This window comes from Eubalaena glacialis, chromosome 13, assembly GCF_028564815.1.
Source record: "Eubalaena glacialis isolate mEubGla1 chromosome 13, mEubGla1.1.hap2.+ XY, whole genome shotgun sequence".
In the NCBI taxonomy this organism is placed as follows: domain Eukaryota; kingdom Metazoa; phylum Chordata; class Mammalia; order Artiodactyla; family Balaenidae; genus Eubalaena; species Eubalaena glacialis.
This window is the reverse complement of record NC_083728.1, coordinates 10,267,278-10,286,278: the sequence shown is the minus strand read 5'-3', so window position 1 is coordinate 10,286,278 and position 19,001 is coordinate 10,267,278. Positions and strand designations below refer to the sequence as shown.

At 44.1% G+C, this 19,001-nt stretch overlaps 1 protein-coding gene across 3 annotated transcripts in view; it reads right to left on the bottom strand.

Annotated features, from left to right (window-relative positions):
• Positions 1–2,806: 2,806 nt before the first annotated feature.
• Positions 2,807–19,001, bottom strand: part of ZFP64 (ZFP64 zinc finger protein) — a 77,558-nt gene continuing 61,363 nt past the window's right edge. For all 3 annotated transcript variants that reach the window (XM_061209125.1, XM_061209128.1, XM_061209129.1), the window contains 4 exons: positions 17,899–18,048; positions 17,665–17,727; positions 7,265–7,516; positions 2,807–4,195 (listed from right to left, as the gene is read on the bottom strand). In XM_061209125.1, coding sequence (XP_061065108.1) covers positions 3,486–4,195; positions 7,265–7,516; positions 17,665–17,727; positions 17,899–18,048 — 1,175 coding nt within the window. In that variant the 3' untranslated portion in view covers positions 2,807–3,485. The remainder of the gene's footprint in view (positions 4,196–7,264; positions 7,517–17,664; positions 17,728–17,898; positions 18,049–19,001) is intronic.

Below are 19,001 nucleotides of genomic sequence, written 5' to 3'. Positions count from 1 at the left end.
TACTAGTTCTTGGTTGTCCCCATCCCCCGGCCCCAAACAAAATAAACGAGAAAAAGACACACAGGTGAGCCAATTTCTGTTTTGGTGTTTTAAACCAGTCGACTTTATCGTTAAGCCAAATGCCTGAAATGGCCCATTTTACAGACGAGCAAACTGAGAATCTGAGGCAAAATCTCTAGCCGGACGTCAGCCAGACAGTAGTGCCACAGGCAGGGTTGTTCTTACCTCCTTCCTCCTCAACCCTGTTACCTTTTAACAAAAGAAGGCTCCTTTTGGATGGTTCTGTCATTACCCTACTCAGATCAACTTATTACTCTAACAAAATATATATATTTTAAAATTGGAAACCCAGCCTAGTGCTTTGGTTAAAAATGTGGACTCTGGAGCTACACTGCCTGGGACTGAAACCCAACTCTGTTCTAGAAGTTTCTTCACCTTCGTATCTGAACAAGAGGCAGAGACTAGGGTGAGGTGGTTGAGGCAATCCCCTCTGGTGCAAGTAGAAAGTGGTACCAAAAATCTCACTGATCAAGGTGACTATTTTAATGCAATTTTCCTAAAAACCAAACGTAACGCAAAAAAGTCCGCAACGAACAAAAACATCACACTCTTAAAGATAGGCCCAAGTCTGCCCCTGCATGGTCCTGCCTTAATTCCCAGGCCAACTTCTAATAAAACTTCATTTACAAAAACAAAGCAGCTGACCTGTGGGCCATAGTTTTCCAATTAAAAAAATACTGCTTTAAAACGAGTGATTACTGAGTTTTGAGTGCCCTAGGCAAGTGCCTCCCTTGTCTCACCCTAGTTCCAGCTCTGGATGGCACCCGGGAGAAGTAGATGAGTTAACACAGGTCACGTTCCCAGCACAGTGTCTGGCTCAGAGTAAGGACTCACAACAACACAGCAACAGGAATTGAGGAGCATACTTTTTTAAGAAATTAAATCCAGGGACAAACAAAAAATTCATGTTCTACAACGTTTAGAAGGCAGCAAGAAACCTTAATCAGAGGAGAGCAAGAGGGTAACATCTTGATTTCTGGACTCTTCACTGGAGATTTTATAGCTACACTGCCTAAGGATCAAAAGGACGCAGCTTTTCCCAGTGCCTAAGCTGGAACTTGCCTATCTCTTGCATGAAGCTGTACCTTCCTTAAAGGGATCCCAGGAAACTTGGCATTCTCAGTATTTCTCCTGTGTTTTCACCCATCAGCAATTACCCCGTTGCTTGCACTCAATAGCCCAGCTCAGGGGTCAGCAAAAGATGGCCCTCCAAATCATGGCCTGCTTTTTGTAGATAAAGTTTTATTGGCACACAGCTATACCCATTCACTTACCTGTTATCTACGGCTGCTTCGGTGACAATGGCAGAGTTGAGTGATTGTGCCACAGAGGTGAACAGAGTTGAGTAGTTTCAACAGAGACTAAGGCCAGCAAAGCCCCCAAAATTTACTATCTGGACTTTTACTGAAAAAGTTCGCCAACCCCTGGTCCAGGTGACGTCAAACTGCAAACATATTCATTAATCAATTTCCCCTTTCAGATCCATATTGACCTTGCGAAACAGAGCTGGGTGCAGAAACCATGTCAGCAGCCTCTTACCTACTATGGCTGCTTCCCAGCTTTATTTGGTGATTAGCTGTATGTTTTAAGTCTCATCCTCATTTTATAAAGTTTTGCTGGAACACAGACATGTTCTTTTTCTTATAGTCTGGCTGCTTTTGTGCAGAGAGCTTAGTCACGAAGGAGACCTAATGGCTCCATAATGCCTCAAATATTTACTATCTGATCCCAAACTTTTTGCTGACCTCCGCTCTACTGGGCAACCAAATTTGCTGTGATACCAGCGTGGATCCAAGACCCTTGATGCCCATACAGGTGTGAAAAAATGTCTTCTAAAGAGGCTGATATTTTTCCTGTTTATCTGAAGAGCTATAACACCAGAAGTACAAGCAATGTCTCTACGATCTCGATCTATCGGTTCCCACTTGAAAGGTCAACAGCCCTTCTGTTACTAGAACAGAAACACAGATAAGACTTTTTGACAAACGGCAGAAAGGTGACAAAAGAATCTGTACAATGCACCAGCATTCAGTAACAAAACACTTCTGAACAACCAAAAATAGCTCTAAAGCAAAGAAATGATTAATTCTCTCTATCATTTCCATCTTTTCTTCTTACAAAAAGATCCAACAGTGCGTTATAACTCGCCTGAAGTCAGACTTAAATGGAATCAGATTTGTTCAAACAAAATTTCTAAAATAAGTTCTGTACCTCTATTTCATAAGTGACATAGTCCCCTGCATACAATCTATAAAAAAATGTTTTCACATCCTTGTTTCTAGTTTATCAAAAACAATGGATCTATTCAACGTTTTAAAAGCACAGATGTTTAGCTTGATGAGGGCACACAAGAATTTGTATTAAACAAAGACTGTATTTGAAGAAAAGAACAAAGCAACTTTGGATAAATTATATATCCACTGGCATTCCATGGCCTCCTAAGTTTCTGTCAAGTGAAATGTCCATTTACAAGAGGTTTGGGGTTTCTCGTTTGTTGGTTCAGCAAACACCAAGGGCTTACTGTGATGAAAGACACTAGTCTCAGGCTTTCCCACGCATCATATGTCCCAGAACCAAGCCCAGGGCCCACTGGGCCCCTCATCTCTTTTTATGAACACAAGTAGGCCAAGGTTGAATTTCACAACACACAATTACAGGCTGAGCTAGCGTCAGCTTGATCTTTGGCGCCACCTACAGATCAAACTGCATTTCGCTTCACTACAGCACTAAGACACAGATCTCCTACGTGCATTTATAGAGAAAATTACTACGGGGCCGGGGCAGCGCCGCAGAACCCCACACCATAACCTGTCTATGGGAGACCATAAAAATGGAGTGTCCCTCTTACACCATTCTACAGATGAGCTTGCCTTTTTATTATAAGACAACAGACAAAAGGAACCACACAAAAAACGTAGAAGGCGAATACTCATAAACCACCACCCAGGTTAAGAAATAGAACTTTTCCGGCCACCCCAGACCCTCCAGGTACCCCGCCATCACCTTCACCTTTCCCGCTCTACAGATGAGTGTAGTATTAGTTTTTCCATGTGGTCTAATTAGTTTCTTAATTCCATCGGAGATGGATCGGTTTTAGAACTGGAATCCATCGCGAAGAAACTATCCCTATTGGAGGGTGCAGTGCTCGATGGACGCCCCCCACCTTGGAACCGAGACAACCTGCTTAGACGATTCTTGGAGGGAAGACAGGGACACGGATGGGGGAGGGTCTCCACAGCGTTGCCTTGGCGCCTGCCTGCCCTCAGGCCACAGTGACTGGGGCCATGGCCTCTGCGGGCCTATTAAGCTGGAGCAGGTGTCCCCGCAGCTGGTGACTCAAGTCTGGCTCGACGGCCTGAGTGCAGAGGGCCGGGCAGGGGCGCGTGTCTGGCATTCCAGACGGCTGCCCACCCTCCCCGGCGGAACTAGAGGCACTGGCTGGGCTCCAGGGACGTCTCGAGCTGCCCCACGGAGACCAGGGTGCCCAGCTGCCCCGAGGCACTGCCCTCGGGCGGGAAGGTGACCAAGCCCGAGTTCTTGTTCTCACCGTGGTCACTGTGCTGCTTCTTGTGGCACCGCAGAGAGTCGCCCCTGACAAAGGAGGCGCCGCAGGTCTCGCAGCGGAAGGCCCGCTGGGTCACTATCTGGGCCACGTGCTGGCCACCGCTCTCTCGGGGCCCTTCCCTGCCCGGCGGGGCCCAGTTCTCTGTTTTGGCCTCGTCCCTGTGCACCTTGTCGATGTGCTTGGCCAGGCTGCTGGGCCGCTTGGTGTCGAAGCTGCAGAAGTCGCACTTGAAGGGGCGGTCCTTGCAGTGGACCCGGCTGTGCACGCGCAGGGCGGCGGCGCTGGAGCAGGAGTAGCTGCACTCGGGGCACTTCTCGGGGTGGTCGGCCTGGTGCAGCCGGCTGTGCTCCAGGAGGTCGGCCCGGTCCCGGCCCTGGAAGGCGCAGTGCAGGCACTTGAAGGTGTGCTTGATGCGGACGTGCGACTTGAGGTTCGCCTTCATGGTGCAGCGGACGTCGCAGAACTCGCACTTGAAAGGCTTCTCCCCCGAGTGCACGATCATGTGCCTTTTCAAGTCCGAGCTGATTTTGAACTTGGCGCTACAGAGCCAGCACTGGAAGGGGGTGTCCCCTAGCAACGGAAGGTGTGTTTCCATTAGAGCAGGCAGGCAACACAGAACTCCCCCCAAACACACCTCAGAACACCTGGCCGCAGAGAGGTAGCTGGGTCTTTGAACTCCAATTACTTGTCACCTGGTAACACCACCACTAACCACGTATATTAACTCGCTTAATCCTCACGACAATCCTACGTGTGGGTACTACTACCCCCATTTTAATAGATGGGGTAACGGAGGCTCAGAGAGGTCAAGTTATTTGACCGTGGCCAAACAGCAGGGATTTGAATCCAGGCATCATGGCATCCAAGTCCACACTCTTCATGACACTTCCGTTTCAGATCTAAACTCACTTAACTTCACATCCCAAATCTGGACGTGGAAGGAAGAGGTGTGGTTTATGTTACATACAACTGTTCCAAATCAAGCTAAGACTTATAAACGTGCTCATTTTAGTGTTTCACCTGTATTATTACATCAGTTAACTCGCTTGTATTATTAAAGTTTTGTAGTTTCACAATGGCAGAATGAATTTTATTTATAAAATTAACCCATGAATATGGCAGCAGCAGAAGACAAATCATGAAATGCCATAGCCTCCTCTGTACTCCCTGGAGGCACTGCTAAGGGTTTAGTTCTTTTGGAGGTTGTTACTTTAAATATCCTTGGCAGTTGACTATACGCAAAGATGAGATTCTTACTTATCCTACATATCCATCCTTTTCCCAAACTTCTCCTGCATTGTTGGTTGTGATTTTGACTCTTCTAGCCTTACTTTCTAAAATGAGTAATAGCTTCAACTTTTAGTTCATCAGCTTGAGAGGTTTAAGGATTCCTTTCTCTTTGTCACGCTACCTTCTCCCTGCTTGAGAAATAGCTTTATTTTTACATTTAAGTTCGGTTTGCATTCTGACTTAATTCCCATGCTTTAACTAGTTGCTTTAAACTTTAGACACAAACCACAGGTAATGTATATTATGACTGGGTATGTGACATTCCCCTGAGCCAAATTCTGCACTGGGATTACGTCCACTTCCTTATAGTGGATAAACGTCCACTTCCACCTGGGCCAGTTGATCATGTGGCTAGTATCAAGTTCACCTTGATTCTCTTTTTACATTGAAGTATTTTGATTTACAATATTATCTTAGTTTCAAGTATACAGCATAGTGATTCAATATTTTTATAGATTATACTCCATTTAAAGTTATTACAAAATAATGGCTATATTTCCTCATGCTGGACAGTACATCCTTGTTGCTTATTTTATACATAGTAGTTTGTATCTCTTAATCCCATACACCTATCTTGCCCTTCCCTTGATTCTCTTTTCTTACATGCTCACTTGGGGGTCACATTTTATCCTGCTTCTTGGCTTGTGCATTGAGGGAAAAAAGAATTGCACCATCATCTCAAAAGCCATCCAGTCTCTTAATTATGTAACATTTTACATGGATTTTGAGTTTCTGATTTGCTGAATTTCCTCAACCTTCTATATACGTATCATCCTGATATTTCCCTTTATTGCAACCCCAGTCAGCTTCATTCAGATCTTCACATATCAAATATCTCATGCCAAATTTTGTTTCCTCCCTTGTTTGGCTGGAGTTTATCTTCCAATAACTTCCACTAGCCTGGTGGCTGGGAGTGAAGTCTCAAGTCCTTGCACACTGTTGTCTAGTCTACGTTCACACTTGAGATAGTTTGGCTGGGTATAGAAGTCTACATACCAAATCATTTCTCAACTTTGTGGGCACTGTTCCACTATCTCCAAGAAGCCAACATTACTGAAAAGTCTTTCTAGGTATGGATCTCTCCAGCCATTCCCTTTGTCCTGTGTGGCATCTTGTAAGCCCTTTCATCTCTCATGGCCCCTGAGAATTGAAAAACTTTTCTCATTTGATTTTCTGACTTCTCTTTTCTTCCTAGACCTAGTCAGAAACCAGACTTCTATCTTCTTATCATCAGTTCTCCAACTTTTTTCCTGGTCTCTGGAAAGTTTAACTTTATAGCCAGCAACCCTAGTTTCAATTCATACCTCTTTGTTCTGACTACCTTTTCTCATAAAACTCTTCTTGGATGCAACATTTCTGCCGGTGGGTAGATACCAAAGAAAACTGAAAAATTCTTGTAAGTTACCCAAGTACTCTGTTATCTCCAGAATTTGTTATTTGTTAGATTTGGCACATTTCATACCACTCATTTTCTGCAGATGATGAGACAATCCATAGTTGACATTTTACAGTTAGGAAGAGTAGACTGGTTTAAGGATTAGACATAGGTGTCATGGGCTTTACCTGTTACTGGATAGTTTAGACCATTTTGCTAATAGGCTTCAGCTTCTCCTCTGAACTCTGACCTTTGCAGCCTACACACCAGTTCCAAGTCCAGAACGCTCAACGCAGACAGAAATTGGCTGGAAAGATTGGCTCCCAACACTATAGCTACCTCCCATTTGTCTGCTGGGACACAGTTTTCTTTACTCAATTTTAGATGTCAGTATATGCCTGTCTGCTTGCCATTTTCCATGAATTCACTGGAAATTCTCATTTTACGACTCTCCTTATGAGCCTCCCAATGCCCATTTTTCTGTGCCATGTTGGATTGGTTGGTTCTATCTTGTTATTTCAACAGGGTCTCACAAAGAAGGGAAGGAAAAGCTTTTCTGCAAAGTCTAATTTCTAGAACTAGAAGTTTGTGACTTGCAGTTACATTCAGGTGATTTTGCTACATGTTTCTGAATTAAGCCACGCAATCAGAGTTTAAGTTAAATGACAGAAACACCTAGTTTATACATCAGACTTTTATTGAGATACATCCTTTGCTTCCTGACTGCTGAATTGGATTATCATCCCCAGTGGTAGTCTATGTAGTCAAGTTAGAGAACCCAGCTGTCAGACTTTCATGTTTTACTGAAAGCTGTTGTCCTGGTAGAAGAAACCGCAAACTTCACAATCAACACAGAAGTTCCAAATTTCTTTACTTACACCCTGAAGTCATTTAAGTTGCTTGTGCTTTAACTAAATGAACACTAAGGAATTAGAGGCAAGGGATGCACCGAGGTTTCGAGGTGTGGGACTTACCTGTGTGGGACCGGAGGTGGACAGTGAGCTGGCTGGAGTTGCGGCTGGCGTACGGGCAGAGCTGGCATTTGTACGGCCGCTCGTCGGAATGTATCCGCAGGTGCTTCTTGAGGCTGCTGCTGTCCACGGCAGCGTAGTCACACAGGTGACACTTGTGGGGCTTCACGCTGGTGTGACACCGCATGTGCATGGTCAGGTTGTCTTTCCGGCTGAAGCACTTGTCACAGAACTCACACTTGTGTGGTTTGTCTCCTTCAAACACATAAGGAAGAGTCAAGGTTTTAAGGGTTTTCTCTACCAAGATGACTGCAAAGAGATGTGACCAAGGTGGTAGCCTGAGCATAGGGGTCTGCTTCTTCCTTCTCACCAAATGCCCAGAGATAGGAAGACACTGAGGTCTAGATTAGCACATTGGGAAACAAGTAGGTGTGCTATTCATTCATGGCTCAGAACTTTTGAAGGCTCCTAAGGAACAGAGATAATATCAGACTGAAAGAAAATCATAGGCCAAACCTTGTTTGGGAAAACGAGAGTGGTCATAGAAGTATTCAAGATCAGGGTTTCCCTGGTGGCGCAGTGGTTGAGAATCCTCCTGCCAATGCAGGGGACACGGGTTCCAGCCCTGGTCCTGGAAGATTCCACATGCCGCGGAGCATCTAAGCCCGTGTGCCACAACTACTGAGCCTGTGCACCTGGAGCCTGTGCTCCGCAACAAGAGAGGCCACCGCGATGAGTAGCCCGCTCGCCACAACTAGAGAAAGCCCGTGCACAGCAACGAAGACCCAACACAGCCAAAAATAAAAAAAATTAAAAAAATAAAGAAGTATTCAAAATCAGAGGGGGCAGGTGGAAGGGTATTGGAACAGCTTTCTGGCTCACTAGTTGATAAACCACATGGAGAATGGTCAGGTTTACCCTTCCCTTACTTGTACTAAACCACAAGCAGCAATGGTGTCTATCTCCCAGGCTGTTAGGAAGTGAGCGTGCTTAGGCTGGAGAAACAATGTTAAAGGCCCCAAGTACCTAGAGGTACCCTGGAGAGCAGAGAACCCCAAGCCCAGAACATCGCCACCAAACTGTTCCACGCTTCCCCCCCATAACCACTCCAGACTGATCACATCCAAATAAAAATCAACCCAATAACCAAATGCTTGGGGAAAGCCAGAACAGAAAGACATGCCCAACTCAAGAACCTGAAGTTAGAGAAAATAATTATTTCAACACTAAAAACAGACATGGATTTTTTTTTTTTTTAATTAAAAAAATTTTTTTGGCCGCACCACCCGGCTTGGGGGATCTTAGTTCCCCAACCAGGGATCGAACCCGGGCCCCCAGCAGGGAAAGTGTCACATCCTAACCACTGTACCTCCAGGGAATTCCCCAGACATGTGTCTTAAGATGGCTTATCTAGAGCCATGGTGGTACAGTGTCAGAAGCCTAGGAATGATGAGATCTTAAAGCTTTCAGAAAAAAAAAAAAAAGCTCAGATGAGCACACAACTCCTCAGACAACACTGGACGGTAGCAAGATGGGAACAGTATCTGCAAAGTTCCACAGAAATTATATCCTGTACTTGAACTAGCATTCCATGGGACGAAAAAATAAAGCCAGTTGACAGTTGATGCAGGGTATCACACTTGAACTGTGTACGTCAGAACAACAACAAAAAGGTAAGTGGATAAGATGTGGGATATAAGTAATGAAATGGAAAGTACTGCTTCCAAACCACAAAAGAGAACCAATCATAAAAAAAAGGGATACAACAGAACACAAAATGAGGTAGAAATCAAACTAAACACCACTTAGTACAAAAAACAAATGGATTAAATTTCCTATTAAAAATGTCAATTACATTTTAAAAAAAAAGTCAGCTTAATGCTCTTAAGATACCCAAATAAAAATGGCAGAGAAGTAGAAAATGATAGAAAAATACTCTAGGAAAATGCTAAAAGACATCAGAAATATCAATATTAGGCAAAACAAATCATGGTGAAAGCCACTAAAAATTTTATACTGAGGAGATAGAACTCACTAAGTAGATGTGAATCAAACTTATGAATCTAACACGGTTTCACAAAAGGTTTTTCAAAGAAAAGCTTGCAAATTGTAGGACATGTTTTAAAACAACTTTTGCTCAAGAATCAAAACCCAATTACAAACTCCTAAGAGATGAACAGGGGGAGCTCCACGTATCAAAGCCCATAGCCTAGTCACTTTTCAGAAGAATGTCTGTGAACTTCAGTTCATTTTAAACAAAAGGCTGAAAGCAAGCGAACCATATGCAACTCAAGAAACTAGAAGAAATGAAGATGAACAGCACTTGATCAATAAAAACAAAAAATGGCTGTTAAAAAGGGAGGTTTGCTCAAAGAAAAGATACCAATAGGCCAGGGTTTTCAATCTCGCCACTACAACCATTTGGGACCAGGTGATTCTTTGCTGTGCCCTGTCCCGTGCACGTAAGATGTTTAGCAGCATCCCTGACCCTTTCCACTACATGCCAGTAGCACCTTCCTCCCCAGTTCTGAGAGTCAAAAATGTCTTCAGGTATTACCAAATGTCCTGGGGGGGAGGGGGACAAAATTGTACCTGGTTGAGAACCATTTTAATAGACATTGGAAAGGAGAAAGGGGACAAGAAATAGACAAACTCAATCATGATTATTAAGTAGGACTTTACCCCAATCAGTTTAGAAGGCTCAATAAAATGGTGATCATCCAGAAAGATATAAAATTACAGTCTGAATCAAGAAAGAAAACGGAGCAATAACAATTTAGAAAAACTGCTATGTCAGAGATGTACCCCAAGGTAAATTGTTTATTGTTCAAATATTCACTGTCCTTCCCAGGAGAATTATGCTGCATGGTCCCATCACTGCAGGCTTGGACATCTGACTGGCTCTGCCCAATGGAAGAGGAGCAAAACTGATGAGTCACTGTTAGGCAAATGCTTTTAAGAGCCAGTGCCTTGGGAATTCCCTGGTGGTCCAATGGTTGGGACTCCTGTTCGATCCCTGGTATAGGAACTAAGATCCTGCAAGCCACTCAGTGTGGCCAAAACAAAACAAAAACAAACAACAACAAAAAAGAGCCAGTGTCTGGTTGGCTACACTCGCTTCTCTTGCCCAAGATGACCTGTAACATTCCAGATCAGGGGTTGTTTGGTTTTTTTTTTGAAGTATAGTTGATGTACAATATTATATATTTCAGGTGTACAACATAGTGATTCACAATTTTTAAAGGTTATATTCCACTTATATTATTATAAAATATTGGCTTATTCCCTGTGAAGAGCAGGGGTTCATTTTTTTTTTTTTTAATAAATTTACTTTATTTATTTATTTTTGGCTCTGTTGAGTCTTTGTTGCTGCGCGCGGGCTTTCTCTAGTTGCAGCGAGTGGGGGCTACTCTTCGTTGCAGTGTGCGGGCTTCTCATTGTGGTGGCTCCCGTTGTGGAGCACGGGCTCTAGGCGCGCGGGCTTCAGTAGTTGCAGCACGCGGGCTCAGTAGTTGTGGCGTACGGGCTTAGTTGCTCCGCGGCATGTGGGATCTTCCTGGACCAGGGATCGAACCCGTGTCCCCTCCATTGGCAGGCGGATTCTCAACCAGAGCAGGGGTTCTTATTTTGGGCCTCATGGATACAATTTAGGGGATCCAAGACCTTGCATGGGAAAGGATTAAATTTTTATCTCCATTACCTCTAACTGGAGTTTAGCATTTCCTCCAATTATAGATGTAGTCAACAAACCATAATAATGGTACCCGAGACCCCCATTAATAGACATGAGCCATGTTCAGACTGCATTCTACTTGCTGTAGTTCTCAGTACCCTTTACGCTCATCACTACTTCACAATTAAGATAGTAGACCAGCCACTGGATCTGAAAATTAACTGCAGAGCTTCAGTGCTTCTGTGCCAATGAATCATCTGGGGGTGGGGAGGTCTCATTAAAATGCAGATTTTTTGTAGCTTTGAGATATAATTGATATATGATATTGTGTAGGTTTAAGGTATATGATGTGATGGTTTAATACATGTATATCATGAGAAATGATTACCACAATAAGTTTACTTAACACCTCCATCACCTCAGTTTACCATTTTGTGGTAAGAACATTTAAGATCTATTCGTAGCAACTTGCAAGTATATAATACAGAATTGTTAACTACAGTCACTATGCTGTACATTCGATCCCTAGGACTCATTCCTCTAAAAACTACAAGTCTGTACCCTTTGACCAACATCTCCCCATTTCCCAAGCAGAACTCATAGAAACAAAGAGTAAAATGCAGTTTCAGATTCAGTGGGCCTGGGTGGGGACTAAGATTCTGTGTTTCTAACGAGCTCCCAGGTGGTGGTGACCTTTCTGGTCTGTACTACACTTCAGGAAAGCAAGGGTTTAGTGTATTAAAATATCACACAATGAACACTTTGATAGCAATTGTACTTAAACATAGTTTAATGTGCTTTTATCATGTTTAAAAATACTGTTCTGCGAAGGGTCCCGTAAGCTTCACAAAATTGCCAGGAGTCCACAGCAAGAAAAAAGGTCAAGAACGCCTTTATCTGGCGTATTCCAGACCGGTCGCTCCACCAGCCAGGTCCTGGTGAGAAGACCACAAGGCGCGGAGCTGCCACTGACTCTGGGGACACAGGGGTGAGCAGGGCAGGCTCCAGTGGCCACTGAGATGGACACTGTCATCACAGCCTAATCTACACCCTCTCCAGCCTCTGGAAAAAAGCCATAAACAGAGTACTGTGGGCATGTTCTACCCAATTTTCCAGCAAAAGTGTTTTCATGTTCAATTGTTTAATCACAGAGGGAAAGAAAAAAATGCCTCAACTTACTTCATGATAGATTATTCCTGATATCAATACCAAGTGAAGAAGTATAGAGTGGGATAAAAATACAAACATTGGAAGTCACTCTCTTTTATGAGGCTAAACGCCAGAGAACCATCTTAAGTGCAGAACATGTGAAATTCAATCATCATTCTTGATGAAAAAACCCAAACCCAAACAAAACAAAACACACCCCCAAACCAACTTCAGAAGGCTTGGAATAAAAAAAACTTCTTTAACATGATAAATGATCTCGAAAGAATTCTAAGGACTCGAACCACAAATGGTGGTTAAAAAAAATAAATAAAAATAAGGCAATTCCCTGGCAGTCCAGTGGTTAAGACTCAGTACTTTCACTGCCGAGAGGCCGGGTTCAATCCCCGGTCAGGGAACTAAGATCCCATAAACCGTGCAGCACAGCCCCCCCCCCCCAAAAAAAGAAATCAAGATACTTCATGGGCTTCCCTGGTGGCGCAGTGGTTGAGAATCTGCCTGCCAATGCAGGGCACACGGGTTCGAGCCCTGGTCTGGGAAGATCCCACATGCCGCAGAGCGGCTGGGCCCGTGAGCCACAATTACTGAGCCTGCGCGTCTGCAGCCTGTGCTCCGCAACAGGAGAGGCTGCGATGGTGAGAGGCCCGCGCACCGCGATTAAGAGTGGCCCCGGATTGCCACGACTGGAGAAAGCCCTCGCACAGAAACGAAGACCCAACACAGCCATAAAAATAAATAAATAAATAAAAATTAAAAAAAAAAAAAAAGCAATTGTATGTAACAATATGTATAAATGTATTGCTGGGCCTATAATATAAAAAAAAAAAAAAATGATACTTCATTAGAGTAAGGGGTAAGATATGGATGGTTTACCTTCACCACTACTCTTCAACCCTGACCCAGAGCACCAAGGCCAAGGCACTCCAGATCAAGTAGAAAGAGAGGAAAACTCACTCTTTGCATATGATAATCTACCTGGACAATTCAAAAGAATCCACTTGAACTATTAGAATAACTAAGACAGCAAGGGGCCTGGAGAGAACACACAAAATTCTTTTGAAACTAGTCCTGCTCCTTTCAGCACTCTATCCAGTTCCTACGTCCCCCCTCGCTCCCCCATCCTTAATCCCAGGCTCCTCCCTAAAGATAAACACATCCCCACTAGGAAGGTGGGGAGGCAGGGTGTGGTGATGATTGAATTAAGTGCCAGGTGATACATGATGCTCTGTGATTCACAATCTTAATTTAGTACTTTTCAGCTAGCCCACTGAGGAAAATACAGTACTTGTTTCTTTTGGACTTTATTCCTTGTGGGCTTTTCATGTGAATATTGGCACTTCTATTTCTTAAGTGATTGCTTGTTCAAATCCTTTTCTGTTGGAGTGATCTTTGATTTGTAGGCATCCTGTGTGTTCTGAAGATGAACTCTGCCCCATGTTGCAAATTTCTTGTAGAACACTTGTCTTAACTCCTTAATGGTATCTTATTGTAAGTTTTAACTTTAGTCATATTTAATCTGTCTTCTTTGTGGTCTTTGCTAATTGTTTTTGCCTACTTCTCCCATAAATTTGTCCTCCTATATTTGCTAGTAAGTCATAAACTTTAATATTTAACTTATTTAGTATATTTGAAATTTGAATGGTAAATTTCCCTATTAAAAATGTCAATTACATTAAAAAAAAAAGTCTGCTGTAAACCAAAATACGCTAGTTGGCTTGAGAACAAGCGCTTGTGGGACAACTGCACTGAAAACCGGGTGCTTTTCTTATGCTGCACCATTTTGACTTGAAAGAACTGAAAAACCATGATTATTTTCAGATTTGGTATTTCGCAGATGTTTTCTAAAATATGAACTAAGTGAGAATGTCGCGTCAAGGAACGTTAATGATGATACTGTGAGGTTAACTTTTGGATTCTAAAAGTTCGGATTTCAGAACATATATCCCCATTACCCTGGGCCTGCAGCATCCTAGTTCTTAGATACTTCTGATGAGATTGGTAATATTAAATGTGATTTTCTCCTATGGTTACAATGAAATGGGTCAACATTTGGAACAATTATAAAAGTTAGCAAAACCTACATTTTCCCAAATGTCCAGTGTATGACTGTCAAATCAAGCCTGAGTAGGAGCCATTCAAAGTGGAAAACAAACTAATGAATGGATTTTAACAGTTTGAAAAATTTATGGATATGACCGCAACAACTAGTCTTTAACAAACTATCATTTGTTGTATTTTGGTGTAGTATTATCTGAAAAGGTTATCAAAATACTCCTCCATTTCCAATTACATTATATGAGAGGCCAGATTTTCTTCATATACTCCAAAGGAACACATGGCAATAGACTGTCTACTGGAATAGAGGGATGAGAATCCAGCTACTAAGACAGGTTTGCAAATGTGTATACAATGTTACTTATCACATTTTGTTTTGGAAAATAGTTACTTTTCATAGAAGTGTTTATATATAATGAGCTTACTGTTATTTTTTTTTAAAAATTTACTTATTTTTTTGGCCACGTGGTGCAGCATGTGGGATCTTAGTTCCCTGATCAGGGATCGAACCCGCGCCCCCTGCACTGGAAGCGTGGAGTCTTAACCACTGGACCGCCAGGGAAGTCGTCCACTGTTATTTTTAAATGAATAAATGTTTTAAAGTTCTTGTTCTAACTTTTTTTAAAAAATTAATTAATTAATTAATTTATTTTTGGCTGTGTTGGGTCTTCATTTCTGTGCGAGGGCTTTCTCTAGTTGCGGCAAGCGGGGGCCACTCTTCATCGCGGTGCGCGGGCCTCTCACTATCGCGGCCTCTCTTGTTGTGGAGCATAGGCTCCAGACGCGCAGGCTCAGTAGTTGTGGCTCACGGGCCTAGTGGCTCCGCGGCATGTGGGATCTTCCCAGACCAGGGCTCGAACCCGTGTCCCCTGCATTAGCAGGCAGATTCTCAACCACTGCACCACCAGGGAAGCCTTGTTCTAACTTTTAATGCAGTAACTGTCGATAAAAAAAACTCTTTGGGGATCTTCAGTTTTGAAGTGTAAAAGATCTCAAACAGTGGCTGGGAAATCAATGTTCTACCCATTTGGCAAAGGTCCTTAAGTGATCACCCACACATATACTGCCATCCTTGCCTCCCACTAACAGCTGGGTCAGAGATGTCATTTGGTCTATATTAGTTCTTTTTCTTCGTAATAGAACCTTCTCTTTGTAGCTGGGCACTTGTCACACAGATTGAATATTTCAAGCTCCCGGCCTTCATTTCCACAGCTAAGAGTGGCCATGTGACTAAGTTCTGGCCAAATGGGCGTCAACTCAAATGATGTGTGTAACTTCTAGGATGTGCCTTTAAGGTGCAGTAAGCCATCTCAGACCACACCAAGGAGAGCTACATCACTGGGATATCAAAGCAACAAAAGAAGAGCCCGACTCCCTGAAACCATGGGGCCCGGCCACCATGCTTGGACTGTCACAGGACCGAAATACTTTGGTTTTATGCAGCCTTTAGTTGCTTACTCACTATTCCATGAGTCACAAGGGACACTACTTCTGGGTCATGCCTAGAGGGAAAGATGCTGTGAGCCTCTCAGGCCCTACTCCTATCTTCCACTGGGTAAGAAATTCAGAGAAGCAGAGCAATTGCCTTGGATCCAGAGAAGCAGCTCAAGTGTACACCTACCAGGGAAGCACGGGTCTGCCCTACATATGTACCCCTGACTCAGTGAACCCCACCAAGGACAGGGCCTTGCCTTATACTTTCTGTATCCCCATCATGCTCTGTATCGCCTCAATAAAACATTAATCCAGCCCCTGCCTAGCTCTCTAGGTCCACCTGGTACTGTTGACATTGGGGCCTGACAGTTCTTTGCAGGGCCTGTCCTGTGCATTGCAGGATTTCGGCAGCACCTTTGGCCCCCACCCACTAGATGGCAGTAGCACCGCCCCAATGGAGGATTGCTCAGTTATCCTCAGGGCAGAGTCACCCACTTTGAAGTTGCCTAGCCAGGCCACCCTGCTGGGGAGGAAGGGGGGGGTGTCATCTTTGTTAAAATGGCTCCCACGGTCTGCATGCTCTTACCAACATCATCCTGGCAGCCTTGTCTTTCAAGGCTTCACTAGGAGGCCTTTCATGATCCACCCTTCCCAGGCAAAGTTGACCCTTTGTTCTCTAGTTTCCATAGCACGACGCCCATTTCCAGTAGAGACTAGTTGTCCAGAAAGCGGTCTTCTTAATGATGGAGCTTCAGGGTTTTAGCTGGGCGTATGGCTGCCCCTCTTGAAGCCATTTTCCAGCCCCCCTTCATGCCTGATGTGGCCACGACTAAGTTCTCCTCATTATCCCGCTAAGTCACAGGGGATGCTGCTTCTGGGGCATGACCTGAGGGAGGCATGCTGTGAGCCCTTCCTCCTGCTTCTTTTTTCCACTGGTTGAGAGACTGAGTTCTAGAGGAGCTGCCTTGGACCAGGAGACGAAGCTGTATGTTTAGGCTGCCAGCTATTCCACCAGCTGTGGACTATTTACTTCTTAAATTGTACTTGAGAGAAATAAATCTGATTGTGTTTAAGTCACTTAGTTTGGTCTCTCTGAGAGCAAAGACATCAGTATCCCAACTTATACAGGCTACTATAGAGTCTACACTAGAGACCAGAGGTTGGCAAAGTTTTTGTAAAGAACCAGAGAGTATAATACATCTTAGGCTTTGTGCAACATGCAGTCTCCAGCAACTACTCAATAACCCCACTGTAGGGCCAGAAAATAGTTATTTTTCATAAAATTGTTAATATGTCATGGGCTTGCTGTTACACTATTGGTAACAAAGCAGCCACAGATAATAGTTAGACAAGTGGGCATGACAACAGGCCGTACGTAGTGTGCAGAGCCTGGTTCGTGATCACGCATTCCTTTGCTCCAGCACGTATGGTTTCCCTGTATTCTCAGCAGCTGGTTGCTCTGAAGGCACCTTCGAGAAGCAACTTCATTGCTCTTATCTAAGATTCCTACGGCCACAAGGCCGCGGTGTGCCCCTCCCCTCCCTCCACCAGCCTCTCCAACTGCATCTCACACCCATTCGGCTCCTGCTCCCTCCAAGCCTTTGCGCCGCTGTTCCCTCTGCCTGGAGCCCTTCCTTCTCCTCATCTGGTTACTCAGCCATCTTTTTTTTTTTCTCTTTTTGCCATGCAGCACGCAGGATCTAATTCCCGGACCAGGGATCGAACCCGTGCCCCCTGCAGTGGAAGCACAGAGGCTTAACCACTGGACCACCAGGCAAGTCCCTCAGCCATCTTTCATAGTTTAATGTAAGAGTCTCTTCCTCCGAAAAGCCCGTCATGACCAGCCTAGATCAAATCCCCCTACTACAGTCCCAGTACTTTTCCCCTCGCCTGTTAGTTACCCTTATTGCCTTTGTGACTTTTTAGGTCCCAGACCCTCCCACTAGACTAAGTTTCATGAGGCAGAGAGACTGTTTCTGTCCTGCTCGCCACTATACGCCCAGCACTTCATTCATATCCACATCCTTGGGTTTTTTTCAACACTCAAGTTTTGAGCAAATGAATGGATACCTACCCGTGTGAATTCTTAGATGGCGGTCCAAATCTTTCATGCCATGAACAGTTTTGAAGTGGCAACCTAGAAAAGAAAAACAGGTTCCCTTAATATAAATAACCTCAAAGAGGAAAGCGACCAGGAATCTGAAATTCTGGCAAGTCACATGCTGAGTCAGTGAGCGAACAGATGCCGAGCTCCTGTGACCGAGCCCCGTAGAGAGAAGGGGCTCAGCGCCTCGAGTTTACTCTTTACCTGGATAGCAGCAGTTGAAGGTCCTCTCCCCAAGGGTCGCTGTTTGTTCCTTTGACTCGGAGGGAAGAGCTGTGACAGGGGCTTTCTGGGTGTCACTGCTGTCAGCGGAGGGATAAGTTGGTTTTGTAACATCATTATCTAGTTCTGAAGCTGAAATTGAGACAATAGTAAGCGTTACTTAATTTCTCAAATATAAGCACCACGGTAAGTCTTATAGCAGGTTTGGGCTTATTTCACCTACCACGCCCCCCACAAAAAAACCAAAACAAAAACCCAAACATCACAAGTTAGAAGCCATGCACACTCTGGTCTTAACAATCCTCTTCCTCTTTACCAATTTCCAGGAAGTACAGGGGACAAAGGAACATGGTATCGTGACAGGGACCCAACTGCCAAGATTCAGACTGCAAAACTTTGCAGCAGCGCTTCTCAAACGACGTGGGGAAGACCTGGTACATAGAATAATTTCCGATCCGTCAGACCAGTATTTTTTATAAAATAAAGACAAATTACGAGAAAAGTGGAATAAGACAATAAAAGCCCAAACATTATTAGATATGACAGAAAGCTGGATGTCGAGCTGTTTTTAAGTGCTTACTCTCCATTTCTGAATTTATTTTGACTCAACTCAGTAACAGGTCACAGACCACACTTCAAGTGCCACTGCTTTCCAGGACAAAATGCCACTGTTTCAACTTGAAAGATGGAGGAGGAGAAAGAAAAATCAGGGCCTAAAAGATTTGAGATGGTCTGTCGTATCAGGACCCTTTTGAATCCCAATTTAAACATATTGTAAAAGCCATTTAAGGGGCTTCCCTGGTGGCTCAGTGGTTGAGAATCTGCCTGCCAATGCAGGGTATGCGGGTTCGAGCCCTGGTCTGGGAAGATCCCACATGCCGCGGAGCAACTGGGCCCGTGAGCCACAACTGCTGAGCCTGCGCGTCTGGAGCCTGTGCTCCGCAACAAGAGAGGACGCGACAGTGAGAGGCCCGCGCACCGTGATGAAGAGTGGCCCCCGCTTGCCGCAACTAGAGAAAGCCCTCGCACAGAAACGAAGACCCAACACAGCCAAAAATAAATAAATAAATAAATTGATATATATT